Source organism: Amblyomma maculatum, chromosome 3, assembly GCF_055883805.1.
Source record: "Amblyomma maculatum isolate TAMU_Amacu chromosome 3, ASM5588380v1, whole genome shotgun sequence".
NCBI lineage: Eukaryota > Metazoa > Arthropoda > Arachnida > Ixodida > Ixodidae > Amblyomma > Amblyomma maculatum.
In genome coordinates this window covers 38,599,269-38,613,803 of record NC_139346.1, presented here as the reverse complement: position 1 = coordinate 38,613,803, position 14,535 = coordinate 38,599,269, and the positions used below count along the sequence as shown (strand labels likewise).

The 14,535-nt window shown below is 48.6% G+C and overlaps 1 protein-coding gene across 1 annotated transcript; it reads right to left on the bottom strand.

Moving 5' to 3' along the window:
* Nucleotides 1-626: 626 nt before the first annotated feature.
* On the bottom strand, nucleotides 627-9,424 carry LOC146194587 (uncharacterized). Its single transcript, XM_084596591.1, has 3 exons — nucleotides 8,981-9,424; nucleotides 5,835-6,067; nucleotides 627-994 (listed from the first exon to the last, which is right to left on the bottom strand). Exons 1-3 carry the CDS (start codon nucleotides 9,407-9,409, stop codon nucleotides 637-639), a joined length of 1,020 nt encoding a protein of 339 aa, XP_084452717.1. The 5' UTR covers nucleotides 9,410-9,424; the 3' UTR covers nucleotides 627-636.
* Between the last annotated feature and the right edge of the window lie 5,111 nt (nucleotides 9,425-14,535).

Here is a 14,535-nt window from a genome sequence, read left to right as displayed (position 1 = left end):
CAACGGGAGCATCGTATTTGCATTCTCAAACACGATAGCTCGGTATAATTTATTTGGCTTGATTAATAAGCGTTAATGTATCAGCGACACAGGCTATGAGTGAGTGGTGAGTAATGTCGATCACCTGAAGTTCTTTAACATGCACTTACGTGAACGATTATATAGCCTTATATCATACGTGTACGCAAACTCATGCAGGGTCTGTTCACGTAGACTGCGTTTCTCCCTAGCAAATGATATATTTCGAGGGGAAAGCCAGAGTTCCGTGGTCCAAATCCGGTTTTCAGCAGATGCGCATATACAGCGGACAGCAGTGAATCGGTTGCGCGTACGGGCCTTCATTCCACGTGTGGTGTAGTTCCACTATTGGGGTTCCTATAAATGCAAGCTCGTAAGAAAAAAAACAGCGTGTTTAAAAAAGCGATAAGTGAAGGTCATGCCGAAACCGGGTAAGGGCTACTACGGATTTTTGCTGGTCTCGCGGCTCACTGTTCCGCAACAGGATACGTAACTAATACTCTGGTGTCTCCCAGAAGCCAGTGGACGCCCCCTGAACGCATGTCAACGGCTGCTGGCAGTGCGTTAATTAAAACTTGTATTCAAAAAAAGGAAACGGAAATCTGCGATGCTCATGGCTCAGGCCCTCGGCCGGCTCTTGCAGGTGACCATGCAAGCCTCGAGGCTCTGGAACCGGTTGGCACCAATCAAGCACCGGCGGTTACTAAGCACTTCGGGCGACGAGCGCCGGCACCTCAGGCGGCCATCCTTCATGGACAGGTCGGCGAAGAAAGGGTACTTGAGGTGGCGGCGGTCGCAAGCGACCGCCCGCGGGAGACGACAGGGGGGACCGCGCACGGCTCCCGCGCAGCGCTTCCTGCACTCTTGGGCCGTGCGGAAGACGTCACTGCCGTCGGATGGGCAGCCACCCGAAGGGAAACTCCAGGGGACACACTTGCGACCCTGGAAGAACCACCAGCTGGACAGCACGTCTTGCCTGTGTGGAGACGGAAGCACGCGTGAGATTTTATTTCTAGCTTGGTAGTCGGATTCTGTGCAGCTTGGTATATGCACTGACACCAAAGAGATGTTTTAAAATATTTTTATGATTACTGAACATGTCAGTCGGTTCTAGAAAGCATGTTTATGCCATTGTGATTGCCATGCTCATCCAACGTGCAACAACAACACTTTTCCATTTCCAAGACTCCAGCGTTAAACCAACAGGCGGATAAATGGCTGATATGACAAAGGTGTCCTAACGTAGTCTATGGATACAAGATAACGAAGCTTTATGAAAAGTTTATGTAATGTTCACGGGCAACACTAGGTGCCCTTAGTTAAGTGTCGTCAATAACCATCAGCAGATGGCGCTAAGATTTGTATATAAACTGCTGCACACTTGAATAAAGAGAGTCGTGTGGCATGAGCTGAGTGATCTATTCCCGCGGCCGTGCGCCGGCCAACACGACAACCTGGCGACGAGGTAATTGGATACCACGCAAGGATGGCTGCAGCCGCGCTTTCGCCGCCGCCGCCTTTTCTCGCCACGCCGGGCACTCCTGCCATACCATGGCACCGCTGGATACGCCTATTCGAAAATTTTCTTCTCGCGTCCGAAGCTGCCGAGCTGCCTGCAACCCGCCGTCGAGCCCTGTTGCTGCACTGCTTGGGACCAGAAGGACAACGCATTTTCGATGCGCTTCCACCGCCAGTGACGCCCCAGTTGCCGCCGTCCAAGCAATTGACCTCCGGAACAACTGCAACCGCCGAAGACGCCGTAGCGACGCGTCTCCCGGACGAATACGACGTGGCCCGCGACATTCTGGCACGACATTTCGCCGAGACGCACAACGTTCGACTAGAACGCCACCAATTCCGCGAACGCCGTCAGTTACACGGTGAGTCCATATCCGACTTTGTACTCGCACTTCGAGAACTGGCAGCGTCTTGCAATTTCGGAAATCAAGCCAACGAAAACATGGGCGAGCAGTTAATTACTGGAGTCGCATCTCCACAGTTAAAAGAACGCCTGCTCTTAGAAGGCGACGCGCTCGCGTTCGACCGTGCCGTTGAAATTGCGCTACTTCGTGAGCGAGCTCAACCCGAGTCTGAAGCTTTCGCTAACCCCGTTCAACGCATCGTACAGCAGCAGCCACGCCGGCATAACGCAGTCGGATGGAACGCGCAAGATAACCGGCGTTTCAGCAATAACGACGGACGCTCCGGTAACCAGAACAGGCCCAGTTTATCACGCGTTCGTTCTTCTGACCAGCATACTTCAGACACAGACGCCGCCTTTGTTACGTTCAGCGGAAGCCGGAAAAAATGCGGTAACTGCGGTACTACTGGTTGCGATCCGTCAGTTTGTCCCGCTCGCGGTAAAACCTGCTTCTCATGCGGCCGCCGTGGCCACTTCATGCAAGTCTGCCGTAATCCCCGCAGCGCACAAGGACGACGCCCAGCTCAGGTCCGCGAAGTGGTACCTGAACAAGATGCACCAGGACTCGTAAGCATTCTCACTGTTCACGGAAACAAGAGTATTGGTGTTTACATTGACGTGACAGTCGCGCCAATCACTTCCAGTTCGCAACCGCGCGCTGTGAATTTTTTAGTCGACACTGGATCAGCTGTGTCAATTATGGGAGAAGAAGAATTTCAAAGCATGTTCGAAGACAAAATACCCTTGACTAGCTCAAAACTTACGTTGCGGGACTTCTAACCCAGGAAGATTCCTGTACTGGGCCAGTTTAGGGCTAGCGTGTCTTTCAAGAAAAAAACAGCTGCGATAACAATTCATGTAACACCCGGGCGGACTTCCCTTCTTGGTCTGGACGCTGTGCAAGCTTTAGGACTTTGTATTCTGGGCACGCAGCTAAGTTGCCTGCACATGGCTGCCGAAGAAGGTTCAGAACCTATCGGCAATGAAATGGCAGGCCCTCCAAAATTCGGTATGCCAGCTCTGTTATGGTCAAAGTTTTATCATTTGTTCTCACCAGGCCCTGGACTGGCCAAGGGCGTTCAACACGAAGTCAAAATGAGGTCTTCTGTCCCTCCAGTTGTGCAGAAGCTCAGACGTTTGCCACTTTCTCTGCGCAAACCTGTTAGCGACAAGCTTGAGCGCCTTCTTTTTGACGATGTCATCAAAAAGGTTAATGCCTCTGAGTGGGTCTCTCCTATCGTTGTAGTCCGCAAGAAAGACGGCAGCATCCGCCTTTGCGTTGACTTGAGGGAGGCAAACAAAGCTATTGTTGTCGGCAGCTTTCCGCTGCCTCATATGGAAGAGTTATTACACTCGCTGAATGGAGCACGCTACTTCTCGAAGCTCGACTTGGCCTCTGTCTATCATCAAGTTTTACTTCACCCCAACAGCAGAGACCTCACTGCATTTATAACGCACGATGGCCTTTTTCGTTTTAAAAGGGACTAGCATCGGCTCCAGCTGCGTTTCAGAAACTCATGACGACGTTCCTGCAAGGATGCAAAGGTGTCCTCTGCTATCTAGACGATATCATCGTTTTTGGCAGAACTGCGGCAGAACACTTGAGGAACCTGGAGCAAGTTCTCCAGCGTATATCCGAAGCTGGAATGAAACTTAATGAAAAGTGCATCTTTAATGCATCTGACCTACCGTTGCTTGGGCATCGAATCAGTGCGGAGGGAATAACACCCCTACAAGATAAAGTAGACGCAATCGTCCACGCTGCCACCACCACAGATGCAGGCATGCTGCGTTCGTTCTTGGGTCTGATAGAGTACTATGCCAAGTTTATCCCTCACCTGGCTGAATAGGTAGAATCTATGCGTAGGCTACTTCGCAAGAACATTCGTTTTGAATGGAATGACGCTGCCGAAAAGAGTTTTAAGAAAATAAAGAAGCTTCTTGCTTCACACAAAGTTCTGCGAACGACCCGACGCTCCCAGTTATTGTGGCTACAGATGCGGCTGCGTATGGCTTGGGGGCAGTACTACAGCAAGCTGACGGCCCACATGTTCGGACTGTTGCTTTCGCATCCCGAGCGCTCACAGAGACAGAGCGAAAGTACTCGGCAGGAGAGCGGGAGGCTTTGACCTGTCTGTGGGCGTGTGAGAAATGGCATATTTATCTGTGGGGACGACCATTCACTTTAGTAACGGATCATCAAGCACTAGCGTCTTTGCTTTCGACACAAAGCACAAGACAGCGATCACTTCGCATCACAAGGTGGACCGCTCGTTTGCTACGTTACAACTTCACTGTTCAGTACAGACGTGGGCAACACAACACGATAGCGGATGCCTTGTCCCGGTTACCTGTTGCAGACACAGAAAATTGCGTTCATATTGAAGAGGAAATCGTGTCCCTCGTAACATCCTTGATTCACAAAAATGACCTTCAACTTGCTACAACCGAGGCTTGCGAGCTACAAGAAGTTGCTCATTTTGTCCAGACATCATGGGCACCCAAGAAAAGATTGACAACAGAGTTGTCACCTTATTATGAGATTCGTGAGGAACTCTCCATCGCCGACGGCCTCCTCATGCGCTCGGAACGCATTGTAGTTCCAGTGAAGCTCACAGCTACGCTTGTTCAGCTGGCCCATGAATCGCACCCGGGAATAGTGAAGACAAAACAACGTCTTCGGGAGAAGTACTGGTGTCCAGGCCTAGACAAACAGGTTGAGACTGCTATCCGCAGCTGCATGATCTGCCAAGCCGTAGACAAAAGTGTCAAAACGTATTCTGCTCCACTGCAACCAGTGCCCCTTCCAGACAGACCATGGAGCAAGATAGCAATTGACATTGTTGGCCCATTTCAGCGTGCATCCGCAGACTGTCGATTTGTAATATCTTTAGTTGATTACTTTTCTAAATGGCCAGAAGTTGCTTTTTGCAGGGATGTGACCTCCCGTACAGTAATGGATTTTCTCCTATCGATATTTGCCCGGGAAGGATACCCTGATGAGTTGGTCTCAGATCATGGACCACAGTTTACATCCCGAGAATTTGAGTAATTTCTTCAAGACAGAGGAATCAAACACATATTTTCTGCTTTGTATCACCCGCAAGATTTCAAGACTATGTGCAGTGACATTTACTGCTTGTACATATCTGTACATGCTTGGCACCTCCTTAATACTTGTATATATATCTGTTTCTTTTTAGGGAGGAATAAATGTAGTGTTCACGGGCAACACTAGGTGCCCTTAGTTAAGTGTCGTCAATAACCATCAACAGATGGCGCTAAGATTTGTATATCTGCTGCACACTTGAATAAAGAGTCTCGTGTGACATGAGCTGAGTTATCTATTCCCGCGGTCGTGCGCCGGCCAACACGACAGTTTATTCAAAATCAAGGAGCCGCTTTCGTCATGCTCTTCACATTGAGCTACATACCGGAATACAGAAGGCTATTTAAGTGCCACATTCACTCAGGGATTTAAGGAAGGATTATTACATGCAGATTAATAAGGAGATAAAGTTGGCTAGAGGGCGCTGCCCTGCAATAAAAAATACAGCAGAGTAGGCAAAGACACAACGAACACACACATACATATAGACAAGGACGATGTTGAACTAGCAACTGATATAGACCGGCGCATTTTCTTATCTGTTCACTTCATCTACCTGCAGCAAACGTCTTTCTTCACATTATAGTTCTACTGGTATGCGTAGGACGTCAGCTGACCTTCTTCAATAGTACTACGAATTAGAAGAGAATTGTTCTCCAGAACCATTCATAGCCCCTTCTTTTAAAATCTCTCGCGTCATGTTATTATTGCTCTTTTCCAAAATCTGCACGTTGTGAAGGTCGCGACTGGGTATTTTGTCAAGTGCGAGTGTCCTCAGGTTCTCACCTGGCGCAGCTGGTGAAGAGCGGCATGCCGAAGCACTGGTCAGTAGGTCGATGGGCGCCCAGGCAACTCTGGGCGCAGTGCTGCAGCGTGGCGAACCGGTTGGTGCCGCGGTTGCAGGAGTGCACGGCGTCGGTGGCCGTCTCGACGCACGCGTTCGTCGAGCGCCGGTAGTGGAACTCGAGCTGCGAGCTCTGGCACACCGTGTAGAAGACGTCGCCACACATGGGCCGCGTCTGCACCAGCGAAGCGCATCAGTCTCCAGTGGAGGTTCGCGTGCAAAGTCCGACACAATATAGGAGAGAAGTCTCGCCGACTGAACAAATGCAAATTGGAAGTGTAGGGCTTGACAATGCGCCCAGCGGACAACGGGCAGCCTTTAGTGGTGACAGTGCGTTCTTAACTAAGAACAGAGCCATCCGCTTCTCTCAGGTTACGCGGACATTCTAATCATACGAGCTAGACCTACTTTCGATAAAGGCAGCCGCTTGCCACTTTTCTTGACCTACACCTAGTCTCTTCATTGTCTAGGTGAATACACGTGCTAATAGGTAGAAAAAAAAGGCATTCATTACGTCACTGTCACTTTACGCTGCTTCCGCTGCAGGCCATCTGCACCGACCGTTCTGAGCTTCATTCCCATGCATCTTGCTCATTATTTTTTTTGCACTGCACACACTGCACTTTCACTTTTCACTCTTTTTTTCTACTCGTCTGTCTCAGGTCCTTTTTTACACATACCAGGCTGGCGTTTCGTAAAGAAGCTTAAATGAGCCCGGCGGAACAGGCGACGCGCATTTCCAGCACTTGATTTGTGTTCTCATTTAAAGTGCTATGCCATTCTCAGGGTACCACGTAAGCTCGGCAGGAGAATAATTACTGGACGCGTGGACCAAACATATGAAAATAAAATGACAGATATGGATGGCCGCAAGGGACGAAACGGCTCCGTGCTCCCCGGCCAGAAGCTGGCAGCAGACGTACAATGTCACCCGAGCATGTGGAACTTCATAAATGAACAAAGTTGCTTTGTAGCAAGGCGCCGACACAGAAAAATCGTCTTTCCTTTGCAGCTGAGTACTAACCTCATTTCGGGAGCCATAAGTTTCGGTGGTGAAGCAAACCTCCCCTGTGGCGTATGCCTTGAGACACTGAACGTTTATTAAATTGCTGAAGCATAAAACAAGTGCATTGGAAATCCGCATTTTGCATAGTCGAGCCTTTGAAGAAATTTCGAATGTTCGGTTGATGTTGGGGCTGAATGTCGTCGCATTCGTATTCGCAGATTTCGCCAATATTTGTCTGATACATGCGATATGAGGCTGAAACTTGGAGGCTAACGGAGAGCGTTCTACTAAAGTTGAGGACAACGCAAAGGGCTATGGAACAAAAATTGGTAGGGTTAACGCTAAGAAATAAGAAGCGTGCAGAGTGGGTCAGAGAAATTACTCGTCACTGACATTCTAGTCGAAATCAAGAAGAAGAAATGGGCATGGGCAGCACATGTCGTACGAATAAAGGATAACCGATGGTTGCTTAAGGTAACAAACTGCATTTCAAGGGAAGGAAAGCGTAGCAGGGTGCGGCAGAAAGTTAGGTGGGTGGATGAGGTTAAGAATTTCGCAAGGGTCTAGTGGATGCAGCTAGCACAGGACCGGGTTAATTGGAGGAATATGGGAGAGGCCTTCGCCCTACAGTGGGAATACTCAGGCTCATGATGATGATGATGACATGCCGGTTGCAGCCAGTCGCTGCTAGCAGGTGTCTGTTGGCGGGCAGTTGATGTTAAAATAAAGACTTCTGCTCGCCGCGAGTTGGTCGCGTTCAAATCTTTACGCCACTGTTGCAGTACAACCTTCCGCGTGTTTGATTGCCGGTCTTTCCCGTTTTTATATGCCGTCATCTTCATCAACACCAATCCTCGCGCAATGAATTTAAAACAGACCACTATCACATTACCCTCTTAATGTGCTTTAAACGGCACCAAAATTTGTACCAATCTAACATTAATGGCGCTATTCAAAAATTTAGCAGACTTTTTATTAAGCTTGTACTGAAAACTGAGTGTCGAACCCAAAGCGAAGTGACGACCGAAGTACTAGCACACCTAATTGGCAATTCAGCCTAACGCTAATTAGTTCGTAATTTCGTTGCCTCGTTAAAAAGGTGCAATTCACTTAAACTTCAGCTACCGGTTGTTGGTAAGCAATGCATGGTTTGCTATTTCGCATGGCATCCCCATCTTATGATCGACAAGGTAAGGAAGGTAGTCTTCATGGCCAGCGCAAATTCTTTTTTACACTGTCTGGGGAGGCCAAGGACACAATCGCGTGACGGCATTTCCCTCGAGATGGGCTGCCTAATAATGATTAATATATCGCTATCAAGCAAAAGGAGAAAATTCGGAAGCATATGTTGTATTCGCAAAATGATTAATAACGTCAGTAAAGAAACGGCAAATGTAGAGCGTTGAATGGAAACTTTCAAAAGATGTCTGCAAAGAGTACGAGAAAAGAGATATTGGAGGGCGCTTAATCTCCGCCTTTAAATGCTACGTATAGCTACAGCAATTATGCCTCCCCTCCGAGGCTTATCATGGTGGTCCTCGTTTGCGTGCACCCATTCTGGTATTCCCTAAATCGCAAATATCTTAAATGATGCCTTTATTATTTGGCACAGTCGCAAGCTACTGAATTATGTGAAACATCGCCCGATATAGGAACAGCCCCGCTTTAAGCAAGCCGAAAGATAGCGCTTTGTGGCCAAGGAGTAGCGTGTCTGACATCGTATCCAAGGGTCCCCATGGGTTATATTCCCAGCGTACCCTCCCCTATCAAAGCTGCCCATATTGGCAGCGTCTGCCAACTCGGCCATGTCAAGAGATTTCGTGACGTCGCACAATCCGCTCTCCACTCAGTGCCCAGCCATGTCAGCAGTTTTGTCACCTGCTATAGGCATTCCCGTAATTGTTCGCTCGCAATGACAAGGCCGATGCTGAAAAAAAGGCCCTTACCTCATAAATTTAAATTTCCGACTCAGCGGGTACTCCTTTTTTGCGTTATCTCCCAGCGCTGTTCCACATAGCTTGTACTTGCTAATTGCTTTTTGGGGTTGTTTCACTGTTGGGTAAGGAGCCAGTTAAAACTCACCGGGTGCTGGAAGGGGAAGGCCATGTGATCCTCGCTGGACTCCTCGGCCTCAACATTCTCGTTGTCGGCAGCCGGCGCGTGCGATGGTAAAGGCGGCAAAGCCCTGTGCCTAATGAGTCTACGGCTTTGTCTGCCGGTTCTCAGCTCCAGGTTCGTTGTTCCAGCCGTAGACGTTGGGCTACCGGATGGAGGTATGGTGCTCCGCGTTGGAGCCGAGCTGTCATTGGTTGCGGTGAGTCCGCTCGTACGTCGTTCGTAAGGCTTCTTGGTATGCTGTCTTAGTTCTCCACTGGTTATTGCAGGAACAGCTGAGACCGCCTCCCGTGTGCCCACTTGAAGCTGGCCAACAGGGGCGGCAGCCATCATGTGGTTCATCCGCACCATCACTGAGAGGGAGAGCAGCAGCACGGACGTCACCATAACTGCCATCAGGACGACGGATACGCAAGTCACCCAGGACATCTGCTGCTCTTTCGGCTTAGGAGGCATCGCATGGCTCTGGACGCAGGGCCTTTGCGACGCCTCGTCACTTCCGGAACTACCATCTGAATGGCGACCGCTGCTGCTGCTACCGCCGCTGTCATCGGCGGCGCTCTTCGTTGAAGTACTTGATGAAGGCTCCGGGGTGCTCACGGCGTCAGTGTTGCACTGCATCGTAGTAATAGTAGTGCTGGCCTGATCAGCTTGGTGGCTCCAGGAAGGAAGTGAATCCTGCACACTCATGGGAGGCCGCCAGTCGCCACTGTTGTCCACGCCTTCCTGGATAGCCGACCAAGGATTCTGCGTAAAGTGAGGGTCTGCGACCCAGCTGTAGACCATTTGCGAGTCTTGTTCTTCCATTGTGCCCAACTCGAATCCTTGGCTGCGCTCGTATAGCGGGTAGCGGTAGCTCGGGCCCTGTCCATGATGCTCCTCGCCCGACGTCAAGTATGCGGCGTTGACGAACGCTTGTGAACGCCGTTGGCTTGCTCGTTCCTGATAGGCCATGGAGTTGGCGTCAACGTTTTAAGAAGCTGAAAACGATTCGAGGTGCAGCTCTGGCCAGACGCTGACGTGCCGTTAGAAGAACGGAGCTGCTCCGCCGCGAGACGCACTTTGCTCTTTGTCTTCTTCCTGCACTGTCGTAGTGACTACGAGCGAGAAAAAGTGCCTGCTTCTGTAGTTTTGTTATTGTCATAATATAGTGCAAAAGTACATCGACAGGATATTAGGTATTGGGTAAAAATTAGGCACTGCCGCCAGGAAGGGCACTACATGTGGATGCCTCATAAGCGAATCAGACTTGGCGAGATAGTTGGTTCATGTCTGGAAGAGGTGCGCTGTTAAGGCGTCAAGAAAGAAGACGCAAGATGCGTACAAATACTGATGTCGCTTTGCCTCTGATTTGTCCACGTCTCGCTAGCACGATTTTACTTGCATAATAAAAATAACACTAAAGTTCTGGCAGCTGACAAGCAAAATAACATCAGCGCAGAAATTGAGAACACCGAGAGCATGCAATGAAATAAAACCTGCCATAATATAATAATAATAAAAACCAGGTGACCTTTATTTATATCAGCCTACAAAATAAAAACATTACGGTCGGAAAGCTGCAAAACAGCTGGTTGAGAATCGCACGCAGACATGCTGTTGAGGACCTGATCAGGTGTAGTCACAGACGAGGAGCGGTGGCCTTGTGGTAGAGCATCCGCCTCGCATTCGGGAGGTACGGGGTTCGATCCCCAGTGCCGCCGGGTACCCACCGGTTTCCAATGGGTACAAGATTTCCCCCGGCCTGGTGCTCGGCTCTTCTGGGGTGAAATGCTTGGGAAAAGGGGCCATGAACCAAAATGTTGGTTCAATGTTGGGTCACAGACGAGGAGTAGTCACAGACGAGGAGGTGACGAGGAGGAGGAGCTTTCGGGCTGTCAACTCACGGAAAAAAATTGTAATCAATCGAGCAGAGGAGGCCAACAAAGGGCGCTGAGCATAAAGCGCGCGCGTGCTTCATCTTCTAGAAATACGCCAGCTGACTAGCAAGGGAACCATGAAATAAATGTTTTCCTATGAATTCAGCAATTGTTTGCCTACGTCTGTACGAGGCTGCAAAGCATTAGTGCAAAGTGAGACATGAATAAATCCGTACGCTGCAAAATGAGAGAGAATTAAGGGACACGAGCTGATACGGCTACGCCAATAGGAGTGGTAGCCAGTTGTCCCTGAGTTGTCTGTCATAAAAGCATTCCTACGTTCAGGTTTTGAGTTGTGTAGAGATTTCTGGCTCATTGAAATAGAGTTGAACGTCGCTATGACGTCGAAACATTGCCGACGCACTCTACGCGAGGCGCGCTCAAGGACAAATAAATGAAGCGTTTTCTCTCGGGTGGCACACGCCTGTTCCGATGCCTTGCTTCGCTCACTGGTGTTATGTGACCACGCGATAGACTAACTTGCGATGAGGACGGAAGGGATCGCCTCGGCAGAATCTTGGAGTGAAGGTCGTTGGACCTGGTTAGCAACAGAGGCAATGATAAGCTCAGAAACAAGAAAAAGGAGAAAGATGGAGTGGTCATCGGAACAAATAAGTTACCTGCTTCAGAAATGATACACCTAATGCTTTGAGGTGTTTTGGAAGCATGTTGGCATTCAAGCCGAAGGCGAGCAAGATAAAGTCGTTTGCAAGGGTAGAAAAATGGGCTAGTCGGTAGTACATGGGGGGTAAAAATTAGCTGGGGCTTAGCTTTAGTGAAGCCTGGAAATTGCGAAAGCAATGTCCGCTTGGCTACGCAAAGTGTTTCGCTTGTGGGGGTGCACCAGTACATGAGTCTTCTACAGAAAAATTTTCTTCATGTATAACGCTCAAGCGTTCCTCTCCCTATCCCGACGAGCAGCATATCGAGCTCACCGCTTTTCTAAATGCCGTTCCCGTTCTTCTTCGGTTTCCAACTAACGCTGCCGTCGCCTGGTTGCATTCCTATTGCTTGTGCAGTGGTGTAACTCGTATCATCATCGATAGCCTCCATCAGGTTAAACGGTAACACATCCGAAGTCTTCCACATAGCTATACTGAAGAAACCGGCGAGTAACGGCTACTTCTATTCGCTACACCCCGATAACACACGTCATACCACACGCTGCGACACATACATCCATCACCGCAGCAAGGCCTGCAAGCTCTTGCAACTTGTATGACGCCAATCGCTTGGCGCCGTTCGCAGGTGGTGGACCGGCCGTGGAGCGTAGCTGCGGCGTGCTGAAGAGCCGACTTGGTCCCCCGTCTCTCGCTCTCGTATGACGTCACTAGTCACGTGACCGACCACCGCCGCCGCTCGACCGTGGAGCGTAGCTACGGCGCGCCGAAGAGCCGACTTGCTACCCCATATCTCGCTCTATTATGACGTCAGTAGTCACGTGATCGACCACCGCCGTCGCTCGACTGTGAAGCGTAGCTACGGCGTGCCGAAGAGCCGACTTGCTATTCTGTCTCTCGCTCTGTTATGACGTCAGTTGTCACATGACCGACCACCAACCGTGAAGGGTAGGCTCCGGTACGGCGAGAAGGCGAAACCTGGCGTAGTATTGCTTTCGCAATAGAAACATGCACTCTTGAGACATGGATGATGCTGCGTCAGTGCTGTGTTGTCCTTTATCTTACTGTTAATGTCTCAAGGGCGCGCTGTTTTTACTCAACATAAAGTCGTTCTCTGAAAGGTTCGAGCATTTTGTCGACATCAATGCAGTACCGAAGATAAAAAATTGAACCTTTTCGTTAATGTACTTGCTGGTGAAACGTACGTGGAGCTTAAAAAAATTCTCGTTCCCGACAAATTCACCGACCAAATATTGGAACTTAGAATACCATTTAGTCTAAAATATAAGCATAAAAGGCAAACTAAAAGAGCGAGACAGCATAAATGATTGCGTGAAAGAACTCAAGGATTTCGGAGAAAATTTCTTATCGGTACTGAAAAAGAAGTTACAATATTTGTAGAAAGGTATACGGCAAAATACAAAAAAAAATATCGCACAGAAAAGTGTATACAGATTAGGCATGGGAGATGTGCATGTATATATATATATATATATATATATATATATATATATATATATATATATATATATATATATATATATATATATATATATAGGGGAAATGAGGGTGCTCGTTATAATACATGAAGGAAAGAAGCCAACAGTCGGCGAGGCCAAGGAAAGCATTGGGGATTGTATTTTATGTCTTTTTTTAAATCTTTACTTGGATAATTACAGAAGTTAGTAATGTAATCTGCATAGGGGAAACATAATTAGACACAAAGTAGAAGAAAAAACAACGTGCCAATGGTGGGGACCGAACCCACGACCTCCGAATATCGCGTCCGGTGCTCTTCCAACTGAGCTACATCGGCCGCTGTCCCCCCTGCTACTTTCTTGGGTATTAGTGTTGTCTGTATACGAACCTTGAGAGTGTTCACCAGCGCCACCCTCAACCATAGCGGCGGACGTGGAACGTCCTGTTTTACCGCCAGCGTCACGTAGAACGTGATCAAGAGCGAGGGCGAAAGCTGTGCTAGAACCCTCTTATGCTACCTATGGCTTCAGGACTGCCAGAACCGAGAGCCCCGTAAGCTACAAGCAGATAAATGAAGGGGAAATGAGGGTGCTCGTTATAATACATGAAGGAAAGAAGCCAACAGTCGGCGAGGCCAAGGAAAGCATTGGGGATTGTATTTTATGTCCTTTTATAATTTTTACTTGGATAATTACAGAAGTTAGTAATGTAATCTGCTTAGGGGAAATATAATTAAACACAAAGTACAAGAAAAACATTGTGCCGATGGTGGAGACCGAACCCACGATCTCCGAATATCGCGTCCGGTGCTCTTCCAACTGAGCTACATTTTTTTTCTTTAGTACCAGTTCTTTAAGCACACAGCATACACTCTGAATACACAACAACAAAGCAAAAGAAAAGGAATGCTAAAAGCACTAGGCACGCTCTGCCTAAAGCACTAGATTTCAAAGGGCTTTACTGAAGCCAGCTGGTCCAGTACAGGTAGCCACTCCGGAGAATTATCCTGTACACGCAGAATTTCTCTTGTGCACGCAGAATTTCTCTCAGGTATACCACGCTCTCGATGAAGTAGTGTCGAGCGGGGTGTACAACGGTTCGCTCATGCCTGACATCCATACGCGTTTTCCATACGCTATGCATACATAATAGCATCAGCATGTCATTCGGCACTCCTTCAGGGTCGGCGCATAGCAGATATCGAATACCGAATGGCGTTATTGGCAATTCCCTTTTTAAAGTTCCCTTCAAGATATCCCAGAGGAAAACTGAGTCATGGCACTCCAAGAAGATGTGTTCAATGGTCTCGGGTTTTCTGCAAATAATGCAGTTAATAGACCAAGGTACAAAGAGCCCTTTGTTCTGCAGCCATGGTATGACTGGAAGAGTGCTGGAATGCAATTGAAAAAAGAATGATTTCGCACCAGCTCTGATAGGCATACGTTTTACCCTTTTCAAAACTTCACGCTGAGACCCTACATTATACACAGCGCGTTACACTGGC

Bases quoted from the DNA above. Each gene is read 5' to 3' on its own strand.
- LOC146194587 (XM_084596591.1), bottom strand. From the start codon at position 9,409: ATGGCAGTTATGGTGACGTCCGTGCTGCTGCTCTCCCTCTCAGTGATG. The intron at 6,068-8,980 runs GTGAGTTTTAAC...TCGCTGGTGCAG, and splicing joins CCTTCCCCTTCCAGCACCCG to ACGCGGCCCATGTGTGGCGA. The intron at 995-5,834 runs GTGAGAACCTGA...GTCTCCACACAG, and splicing joins CTCTTCACCAGCTGCGCCAG to GCAAGACGTGCTGTCCAGCT.